Below are 12,102 nucleotides of genomic sequence, written 5' to 3' on the forward strand. Positions count from 1 at the left end.
CATAGTTATGTAATCTTTTCTCAAAACACCGAATTGTTTCAACATTCACTGCATGGTTACTAAGTGATGATAATTTCGTTGCCAATAACTAGCGCTTCTATACTTGTGGGCAATATCGTGGGTCATAAAGACTCGATGGGAGCGTGAAGAAGGAGCCTTAGAATTAACTGACCAGTATTCCCTTGCTTCATTTTCTGTAACCAACGTTTCTGTCCTTAGGAATATCACACCAAAGATGAAGTCTCCTTAACACTGAAGAAAATCATCAGAAAAAGAGGAATGGCAGAAATTAAAAGTTACCATTGTTCGAGTGGAGAATCAGCAGTTATCTTTGGGGTATGCAAAATCGAAAGGTTTCTGCGTGGTGCTAGTTACACGCTGTTTACATGAAACTCACGAAAGCAATACAACATCGCCCAGAACACATTCTGTGCTACAGCAGTGAATCTACCCCTAACGTTCGTTTCTGTTGTCCTCACCCACCCAAGTTTCTTGTGGATAAGGGAAAAGAAGTTAGAAGCCTTGGGGCCTTTTCTCTGGGAAGGTAAGTCGAAGTTCCTTACCTACTGTATTTTCATTTTCTAACGGGTCACATAACACTAACCCACAGGATAGGAGGAGAATGGTATAATTTTGACGAAAAAAGTGGCAGGAAAACACTGGGGCTCAGTCAGTGACAAAATGCCAGCCTTACGAGATTGCATCCACAGGAGCTCGTGAACACCTTGAGAAGCAGGGTGGTACAGGTGTAGCGGCTGTGATATAATGTAATGTAATGCGTAATTCATAACTGTGTTTTTACCTGCGTACATTCTTCAGCACAACAAGCAACATACGCCAATAGGTCGATGCCTCATAATATGATATATAACTATGTATACCTATACATATATTCTATCCGTATCCAACACTACATTTTCCTGTACCATCTTAGCATGTAGATGTTCCATATGTATCCATGTTAATAATGTAATTTTGTATATACAGTACTACTTAAGTATGACCTATACGTAGATACGTTAGACGTGGCCACTCTGTATGCCTGGGCAAAGACGACGCAAGCCTACGACCTGGGATCAGTGAGGAGTAAATTGCTTGCGTCGTTTGAGTGTAACTTACTTGATGATACCAAATACCACATAACTTTGGCTCTTATTTACTCTATCCACACTTCTGATCATGGTGACCCCACATCATACAGACGCAGGAATAAAGAATGACTCAGCTGGAATTGCCCACGGTGGAGAAAAGGAGAGAAAGAGGCGAGATGATTGCTGTTTGTCATCCTTACATGACTGCTGTTTATCATCTTTATCTTTGAAAGGCGTGGGCAAGATTGATAAAGAATATATGTTAGCATGTGACAAAGGTATGTTAGTAAGACGTAATAAGGCAGAACGATTGAAACGATGTTTTCCGTACAACTACATTTTCTTTAGAATAAACTAGAAAAAATCGAACAGATAATACAAATAGTATAAGAATCAAATATAACCACTGAAGTCACAGAAACCTCTATCCTGGTTATTGCAATTAGGCAAATACAACCAGTTCAATACTCTCGGATATGTGTCCCTCAAGACAATGTTCGGGTGCTTGCCAATGATTCTAATATAAAGTTTCACAGTGGTCAACATTGCAAACAGAATTGGCTGGCAATTTGGGATACAATGGTGTCAAAATGAAGGATTATGGTCAACATCACTAAGAGAACTGACTGGCATGCCATGGTGGCAAACTCTGCAACAATATTGCCAGACCAATAATTAATAATACAAAATTCCAAATAGCGAAAATAGAACTTTTTTTTTCTTCAAGGGTTGTGTATACTCAGATGATTACACTCACGACTGTGGTCGAATAGTACTTATCTTCCCCCATACATTGATGATATATTCTCCTGGGAAATCCTCGTACCCAAAAGCTGTAAATTGAATATATAGAATTCTTTGTATCCGCAATGACCTGTTTTTATCGTAATTTGTCATATTAACATTGTACCCTCCGTAAATTACTGATAAACACTCACCTTGGCACATTAAAGTTCTTTACATTTTTAAGTTTAAACAATGTATGATGTAATGTGTGTACAGCTAACTTTATTCGTTCATTAATTTTCAATACGGAATCAAAGATGCTGCCCTGAGTAATCATATAGGTTATCTCAAATATCCTTATAAATATCTAAAATTCTTTAACTTTGAATTATTGAATCCTTTTGATAGGCAGAGTAGGGGATTCACATCTCATCTTGACAGGTCTATCATGCATATATACATTGCATGCATATTCATATTTTCAAGGGAAATTTATATTTGTGTCTTAAAATTTTGTCTGTTCACGACACTACGGTTTAAGTTTCCTATTGTCTACGTGCATTAGAGGGCGCATTTTTTATTAAAATCATTGAGAAATTAGTTCTTAAGACAAATGTGCGTTAGTATTTTGTTTATGATGCTGCCATCTATAGAGAGTTGCGGCAAACAGTCAGTGCAGCAATCACCTGTCTTCTAACGCCTTGGGGATCCCGCAAGTCAACCTGAAAATGTGACCTCACGAGGATGTGAATGATGCCTGTGTGTGGTGATGCATGTGCTGGAAATTAAATGGTTATGTTACTAATAGTGAGTGCAGGTTAGGACGGACTGTGAACGTCTAAAAAGAAATTAGTGGCTGTGTTTGCAGCTTATGGCGTACCATGGTGAGGAGAACTAAACCAAAGTGGGCTGTTAGGTGCTGTGGTCGAGACGAAGACTAATGTAAATCAAAATAAATCATGTTTACCACATCCCCGAGCAGTGTTGACACTCAAGTGTACAATTTCGAGAGCGAGGAAAACGCACTGAAATGGAAAGGACTGTTTCAAGGCCCACTCCGGCGGGTAAGATTTCCTCTCGTTCTGTTGTTTTTCATCCACTTTTTCTCTTTCTACTTAATATCCTGGAATTATATGTTAGATATCGAACATCACAAGGCATTACTTACATCTGTGATTACAGAACATATTCATTTGTACTATAGGATGTAATTTAACACTGATGTCAAACTGGAGTGTACTGGAGTCGTGTTGTCAATAGTCGTCTTTACTTAGTGTTTCGTCTGCCATTTGTTCCCTCCTTGAATGTTTATGTTCGTAGAAAGATGTGTTAAAACCCTTTGGTGTTACTATTATGGTACTAAAACACTCAGTTTAGGGAACCATGACTTGATTTGAAGAACGTCAATAAGAGTGTTGTGTTTTGGTTCAACAAGTTCCTTGGTGGTGTGGCCAGGTAGCTTTTGCTTCAGGTGTTGGTTGTTGTATTTATACTGATTGAGGTAAATTAAGGCTAATACATTCCCATCACTATGCAAACAATTCAGCATATACAATCAATATTGCTGGTGATATGTCAATTTCTGACATATTTTTGCAAGAAGTTAGATTTTATTAATATTAGAAATACCACTTTAATTTTTACCAAAAATAACCTATCCTAACCTAATCTCATGTAACTCATAGTTGTATTTTGACATCTGAGAACATAAAACAATGGGAATTGATGGTATTTTTTCACCTGAAAAACATAGCATGACTAAATTCATGGGTTTTTTTCTTCTGAAAAACATAGAATGACCCATTTCTGAACTAGAAATATATATATGTATATATATATATATATATATGTGTGCTAGTTAGTTATGTTCTCAAACTTTTTGGATTGTTGGACACAGAAATCAGATAGCTTTTGATTGGCTAATTAATATTTTGTCTAACTTTAATTCATTAGAGACCTTAGAAACTTAGGAAATTATGGTGATATTCTCCTTATTGAGTAGTTAAAGGAAAAAATGGTGATCATAGTTTTTTCATTGGGACTGGATCTTGTAAAAAAGAGAAAGAGGGCAACACAGATATTTTTTGTCATCATGATTTACCCAGATAGAGTGGATTTGATTTAAGGAATTTTGAGTAAATATTTGACCATACAATGGTGAATTAGAAAGAGATAGTGCTATCACTATGTAAATACACCATCTTTGATTGTTATTGCCATTAGAATGACAGCATTTTGTAAATTCCAGTCAGTGTTTGCCAAGACTTATCAAATTCTTACCCTCTTACTTTAACCTTCTCAAATCTTAACCTGAATTAACTTAGTCTAATCTGACCAGAGGCTCTGTATAAGGAATTGATTGTATAAGTTTTATGTAGTCGTACTGTTGGGACTTATATGACATAATTGTAGACCAGAGTTGTGTTACGTTCTTTTTGTGAACGGAGACTAACCTCCGTTCGGAGATGGAGAATGGTCACTTAACTTGTACCTCACCTCTGCCGTCCTCCATGATTTTTTATTTTTATGCCATGACTCCACCTCTGGCTCATCATTGTCCACAAGGAGAGCATTGCTGGTTACTGACAATGAAATACAGATCCAAATAAATTTCATTGTCTTATCTTAGTTGTGCTGTTTTCATTGTGTAATGGTATTTGACAGGTCTGCTGGTTTCTCCTTTCAGGATGTTTTTAGTTTGATGCTTGTAAGTAGTATGCAGATGTCTGATAAAATTCAGCACATCTAATAGATTTGTGCAAAAAAAAAAAATAAAGATGAATTTGCTCAAAGTTGCTATAATGATCATTCTTGGAACACCACCTCCATTTGACCATGTGTATTTTTCCCCTCTTGGTCTGGACTTTGTGCTGACATTTCATTTAAACTTTTCAATCAAACATGATCCAGAGATGTATGGGGCGGGTGGTATGTTTAGAAACAGAATTGGCTAAGTTGATGGCATAACGGTTGTTCCTTCCACATTTTTGCTGGTATACATGCATACTAAGGTGTCACATTTTGCATCAAGTATGTAATTGCTGTAGTAACACATATGCTCCTGTCACTTGGCTCATGCTTAGTGCATCAATATAATTTTCATCAAAATACCTAAATCATTTGGTGATATTGCAAAACCAAAATGTGTATACATGTTGGAGATTATAGAATTGAATGCTGCTGGGGTGGACATTCTACAATTGAACATGGCTTATGATATCTAACCTAACTTGTTAGGGTGGAGATTCTTCAGTTGATCAGTGGGTGGGGGGGTTCTACAGTTGAGTGTAGTTGAGGTGGATATTCTACAGTTGATCAGGGTAGGGGGATAACACAATTGATCTGATATATCCACTGGTAGAAATGACCATGTATTACATATCAAATATTAGGGATATTTTAGTAAGAAAAATTGTAGGTGAAAATAGTTATGTTTTGCATACTATCAAACAGTAAGAAATATAGCCATTGGTGAAAATTATACTGCCTTGTATACTGTCACACATCAGGGTAATATGGACATGCATCATTGGCATAATCATTACAGTAGTAGCAAATTAAACTCCAAAACTGTATTGTAGGGAATGTGTACACTCCTCATTTAGAAATATTTGATTGAGAAAGATGTTTCATAAAACTTTCGGTCCATAAAATCAGTGTCTGGAATAGGCGAAAATTAAATACTGACAACACAGGTTGCTTCATGCATAGTACATGCCAATTTGATTGTTGAGATGATGTCCTTGTAAAACGTACATTTCTTGGTGGTGTACTTGGACGTGCTCCCAGACTTGTGGAGCTGTTAGGGTTATTCTTTGATCTCGAGACATTCATTGTAGTGTCAAGAGTTGAATTGTCAGGATTATCACTGCACATCTCATCAGTTGTATCTGACTTATGCTAGAAGCAAGTTACAAACTGCATACATCTGACTCATGAGTGATATAGTAGAACTAGGTGTTATACCTTGAACCTAGTATGCTTCTGTACTTGAATCACTCCTTGTATCCTTCCAACTGTTACTGAAATTATCATTTGTGAGTTAATTTGTTCAATGAAGACCTTTCAATATGATTTTAGAATGTGTTTTTACAGTGGCTCTGAAGAAGGGTTGGGGCATAGGTGATCATGCAATGTTTTGTACTTTATTGAAAATAATATTTGGCTCATTACCATGAAAGCTGTCATGGAAATTCCACTAAACAGAAAATCCAAAGCTTGCCATAAAGTGCCATGACTGTCATGACATGGTGCTTCTTGAATGAACAACTGTTCCATCTGCCCTCAGAATGACTTCCATATCAACAACATTCTTTTTTTAGAAACCCCGTGTGGGGACAGAGCCTTTATTATTACAACATTCCATTTGTTAGAGCTTGATCAAATACTTGTACAGTAAGTCCTCATTATATGGTACATGTGCATTCCTGAAAACCTTACCGCAAATTGAAATTACTGTATACTGAATGCGGGAAGAGACTGATTGTTGTGGTGGCCGGCCGCACGGCGTGGTGGCATTATGGTATGGTGTAAACAAAACACGAGCGGATACCATATCTGTGAATTTTTCTTACTGTAAATAGAATCGAGGGTACTAATTACCAAATACCATAACTGTGAATTTACCGGATAAAGAATTACCATATAAGGAGGACTCACTGTACAATGATAAAGCTTTAACTAGCAAAATGTCATACTAATAAAGGCTCTATCCTTACATTGTGTTTCTTTTGATATATTTGTTGCCTACTGCCAATTACATACAGAATCTTCCTTGGTATGTTTGGAGATCTTTAGGTTGAACACTTGTGATTCCATCATACCATAGTTCTTGGCGTTTGCATCGAAGAAGAACCTAATGGTCAGATTATATGATCAACCATTTCTATTGAACAAAAAAATAAATGGTTGGCCTCACATTTGATATATACATGACCTTCACTGTACATATAAAAAAAACTCATAGGAAAATATGAGAAACCAAACATTTGCATGCATAGGACTTAACAGAAAAAAATTTGTCACTTTGCATAAATATCTTGTAATTGCTACATTAAACTGTCCATCCCTAGCATGATATAAAAAAATCACACAAGAATGATAAAGCACATAGTGCTATGCAGAAACCATTGAATCCTCCAATCCTTCACATTGTGTCACACAAACATCCCGCCAAATACAATAAAAACAACTCTGGGTACGGTATGTTTTGATCGCACGTCAACAATAACCAACCCATAGTACCTCTCAATATATTCATAGAGAAACATATATCCACTCAAATCATAAACTCTCCATAATAGACTACCAAATTCTATACTTCACAAAACTCCTCCATAAATCAACTCAACAGAAAAATAATTTCCAGGCCCAGCGAGAATTTTGGTACTCCTAAGTCCAGGTCACCACCTTGCATTAAAATAATACTGCCACAGAATTAGTCTGGTAACACACAAGTTGCTTCAGATGCAACCGGTACATGGAATATCTAATTGTACAATGTGCTACACTTGATCTTTGCAGCCATCACCAGTGGTTGTAGTTTTTTTTTCTTGGGGGGGGGAGTTGTAGGTCCCTTCCAAAAGAGAAATTGGATGGATTGATTTTTTTTTTTTTTTTTTTTTTTTAATGTTTTAGATAACCACAACAATTACATTCTACACTTCATTGCTCTGTATGTAATGTATGATGCATGTGTGAATTGATCCATAACTGCTCCATTTTGGTCTTGCCCAATATGCAGTTATAATCTTATCTAGGAAATCAACTTGAATGATTGTTTTGGGTTGACTGATTAGATTCACTTTTTTTAACTAATTAATCTTTAATTTATAAGAATGATTCACTTAAGATCCCTGTAGCTTATATATTTGGAAGTTCAGGACTGCTCATTTCCACAGCTGCTATCCCATCAACTGTGAAAATCTGAGCAGTTCTCACACAACTCCAGATTAAAATGGAAAAAGGAGAACACATTGAAGAATTTAAAGGGAATCCAATGGAATGAATGAAGGACCTGAATGATAGATTAGTGAGGATAGTCGTGAAGGATGTATTATTAAATTGGAGGGAAGTGACTAGTGGGGTCCTACAGGGATTAATTTTGGCACAAGTAATATCTTTGTGTTAATGGAAAAAAAAATATGCAGCAAACCATTACAATAATTTTTTTCTGGTGCATAGATCATGAAGAGTGGAAAGAAAGAAGAAGGTAGCAAGTGCCTACAAAATGATGATAGGATATTGCATGAATGGAGTCAGGAAAGGAAAATTAATTTCATTAATTAAGAAATGTATATTAGAAACAGGCAGAAATAAGAAAAGGTTAACACGTAACTAAAAATGGGAAATAAAACCATTACAAAATGTAAGGGAGGAAAAGAACTTGAAAATCTTATTTGTGGAAATTTCGTCACCAGAAGAACACATCAAGATTACAAGGAAGACTTATGAATTACTGACAAATGTAAAAATGGCTTCCAGCTGTACTGATGAGGGTATGGTGGGAAAATAGATGATTCACACAGGTGTGGTCTGCACATAAAGAAGAAGTATATAAAAAAGATGAATGCAAATAAAGAAAATTCAAACAGTAGCAGTTTAAATTGTTCCAGTCTTAGCTGATAAAACAAGCATCTCAGTCCATACTACCTATATTAATTAAATACACCACAATCTACAAGTTAACCTCTACATGAGTTGTGTTCCTAAAGTCATCACAGCATTAGATATTACATGGTTATGATCTGGTTTTTATATAAACTATGGTAGTTTTTTTTTTTTTTTTTTTTTTTTTGGGGGGGGGGGGGCATGAACTAATACTACTTAATATTAAGATATGGTAATAACACACAAGGTCCCTGGGCTAGATGTAAAAGTCAGGTTATTTCTTGATTTTTGCAAACCATCCATTACTGGTTGGGAATAGCTTAGGTTCTCATGACCAGTAAGGTTGTTGTAAAGACTGCTTTTTCCCTGCTGCTACTATGTAATTACTACTGCATGATGGCATGCAGTTAATACCCTAGTACAAGGTATTATTTTGTCAGTTCTATAAATGCCAGTGAAATTACATTCTAGGTAGTAATAGTAGTAGTAAAACAGTAGTGCAGAGGTAGTAAGTAAGCAGGCACCAGAAGCTCAGTTTTTAATTTTTTAGCAATTATTGATCATTGAATCGTAGTATTTAGTATCTGGGAAACTACCTGAACAACACGAAGTGGGTATAACAACATACATGTAACTAAATTCTACAGGTTCTATCAAAGGATTTTAATCCAAATCACTGAAACAATGATGATCACCTTACACCAGTGACAAACCCTTATTGTAGTTTCTTCACAGGTTCACAATTGTCTTGTGTAATGTTCATTACTTTAATTTTTATAATTCCCATGTTTTCATTGATTGCTATTTTGATTTGAATATATCATTACAGGTGCTGGAGCAAGCACATCCAACTTTGTCAGCCAAAGATGATGCCTTGGAATATGTGGAGTCGCTCATCCTGCGGCTCTTAGCAACACTATGTTCCCGCCCCATTCCACACACTGTCCAGGTTTGTGTCATATTTTCATAGTTAGATATAATGGATGCCATAATGCACCTGCAGTTCCTGAGTTCCCAGAAGAAGAATATTCTGCTAGGTTGCATGTTTTGTATATTATGTTGTATCCAATGATGACTGCCAACTTCAGAAGAAATTATTGAAAAATATCTCAACTGACCCACTTAATCTGGTTACAAATTTAATAAATTTTACTTTTATTAGTGCCAGGCAATTTCTGGAGAGATGCTCCTGGGTTAAAGGTATAAAATGACCTTTTCATTTGTCAAAATTAGCCAGTTTTAATCAAAATTATTTAAAGAAAATCTCATCTTCCAGTTGGTGTGGTTTTATTATTGAGGAGTAGGGTTTAGTTATCAGGATTTTCTCCCATGTCACCTTCATTTTGGGAAAGGATTATTATGTAGTGGACTGATTTATCATGGTATGAGATTAATATGGGACATAGGATAAGAGGATAGTTGAGTAATAGTCAAGGTGGTCAAGCTAACCCCTACCACCTTGGATAAGAAATAGTGCAACTGAAACAGGAACCCCATACCATTGTGATCTCAAAATAGTAGGTTTCCTGCAGAGGAGATCTGGTATATAGGTTGTTCTCGTGAAGGAGTGAGATGGGAGTGGATCAAATAAGGATTTCTCTCTTCCATGGGAGGTTTTGCGGATATACGAGATAGGAGGTAAGCTTCTAGGAGCTGTCATGAGGTTTTATGAGAGTAGTAGAGCTTGTGTCAGAATTAGAAATGGAGAGAGTGAGTGGTTTGAGGTAAAGGTGGGACTTCGTCAAGGATGCGTTATGTCGCCCTGGCTGTTCAATTTATACATGGGTGGGGTAAGTGCAGGGGTAGTGGGTCAGGGATTGGAGATGGTTAAAGAAAATGGAGAAAAGTGGGAGGTGAGCCAGCTGTTGTTTGTGGACGACACTGCGCTTGTAGCAGGATTGGAGGAGGGATTGAGGAAGTTAGTGACAGAGTTTGGGAGAGTGTATGATAGAAGAAAGCTGAAGGTAAATGTGGGTAAAAGTAAGGTGATGAGATGTACAAGGGGGGAAAGTGGCAGTAGACTGGAAGTGAGCATTAAGGGAGAGCGACTGGAGGAAGTGGATAGTTTTAGATACTTGGGTGCAAATGTGGCAGGAAAAGGTGGAGGTAGAATGTAGATTGAGAGAAGCGAGTAAATGCCTAGGTGGGTTAAAAAGTGTAATGAGGAATAGACATTTGGGAATGGATGCTAAGAGAAGACTGTATGAAGGAGTGAATGTGCCAACAGCACTGTATGGGGCAGAAACATGGAACATAAGAGGAAGAGAGAAGGAGTTTGAATGTGTTTGAGATGAGGTGTCTGAGAAGTATGATAGGGGTTACTAGGCTAGATAGAGTGAGAAATGAGGTGAGGAGGAGAACAGGGGTGGAAAGGAAGTTGAGAGATAGGGTTGATGAAAGAGTATTAGGATGGTTTGGACACATGGAAAGAATGAGTGAAGAAAGACTAGTAAAAGAGGTATGGAAGGCAGATGTGGAGGGAGTGAACATGAGGGGACGTCCTAGGATGAGGTGGATGGATGGGGTGAAGGGGGCTTTGGGGAAGAGGGGAATGTCTGTTGAGGAAGGATGGGAGAGGACAGAAGAGAGGGGTGAATGGAGAATGGTTGTATATGGATGATGTTGTGATGCATTTAGCCTTGGTATATGTATGTATGTTTTGCTCTCACATTGTAGAAAATGGATTATAGGTGGGGAGTAGAGGTGTGTGAAACCTGTGGCCTTATGGCAGCCAGTGCTCCCTGGGCCCTGCAGTTGATCTTTATCTATATACCTAGGGATTCCCCCTTATAAGGGAGGTAGTCAAGTCAAAAGGCTCATACCCACTGCCACCCATGCCACTTTCCATCCACCACCTTTATTTCTTCAGTTGATCTCACCAAGAAGAAATGTTGGATTGTTATCAGTGTTGTGCAAGTGTAGAGTTGTTTCTGTGTCAGTGGCTGGTAAAGGAGCATTTGATGGTTTTCAGTTCATGTGGGGATTGAGTTGGTACTCACAAGTTAAGGAAAGGTAAAGGTGTTGACAACTTTGGATGCATAAAAGGGAAGTGATTTTTAGCTGCCTTCTCTTAGGAACACCTCTTGCAGATGTTCTTGCGCCTTTTAGCATTTTATCCTTTCTAGTAAAATCTATTTTATGTACCAAGAGCTTTTTCCCCCCCCTTATAAGGGAGGTAGCCAAGTCAAAGGCACATACCTACTCCCACCCATTCCACTCCCCTCCACCACCCTTTCCTCCCATTCATCTTAGCTCCTCATGGATGATGGGTCATCCCTGTGTCCTGCCCACTGCCAGAAGCAATGTAGCAAGACGTAGTACATCCACAGCAAGGCCACTTCACTTATTCAGCAACCCACCCTCTCTGTCCTCTCATACAGAAAAAGAGAATGCAAGAAGAAATTCCTTTAGGCTGTGTCAAAATATACATAAGCACCCCCAACCCCCTCCCCATCTCCCATTCCTCCCTTGCATAACAGTATGATCTATACAAGCAACTTTCAACTCATTCCTATTTCTTGCCTTTCTCTTCTTTGCTGAGCAGACATTCCCTTCTTTCTCAATGCCCCCCTTCACCCCATCCATCCATCTCTTCCTCGGTTGTCCCCTCAAGTTCACTCCCTCCACATCTTCCTTCTACACCTCTTTTATCAATTTTTCTTCACTCGTTCTTTCC

General features: G+C 37.7%; 1 protein-coding gene across 2 annotated transcripts in view; it reads left to right on the forward strand.

The window, feature by feature from the left end:
• Positions 1-2,472: 2,472 nt before the first annotated feature.
• The window catches only part of LOC143026301 (son of sevenless homolog 2-like), a 54,023-nt gene continuing 44,393 nt past the window's right edge, over positions 2,473-12,102 (forward strand). For both annotated transcript variants that reach the window (XM_076186453.1, XM_076186454.1), the window contains exons 1-2: positions 2,473-2,881; positions 9,256-9,375. In XM_076186453.1, coding sequence (XP_076042568.1) covers positions 2,777-2,881; positions 9,256-9,375 — 225 coding nt within the window. In that variant the 5' untranslated portion in view covers positions 2,473-2,776. The remainder of the gene's footprint in view (positions 2,882-9,255; positions 9,376-12,102) is intronic.

The sequence above is a fragment of the Oratosquilla oratoria genome, chromosome 6, assembly GCF_046742065.1.
Source record: "Oratosquilla oratoria isolate Oo_2021 chromosome 6, ASM4674206v1, whole genome shotgun sequence".
NCBI classification, from domain to species: Eukaryota; Metazoa; Arthropoda; class Malacostraca; order Stomatopoda; family Squillidae; genus Oratosquilla; species Oratosquilla oratoria.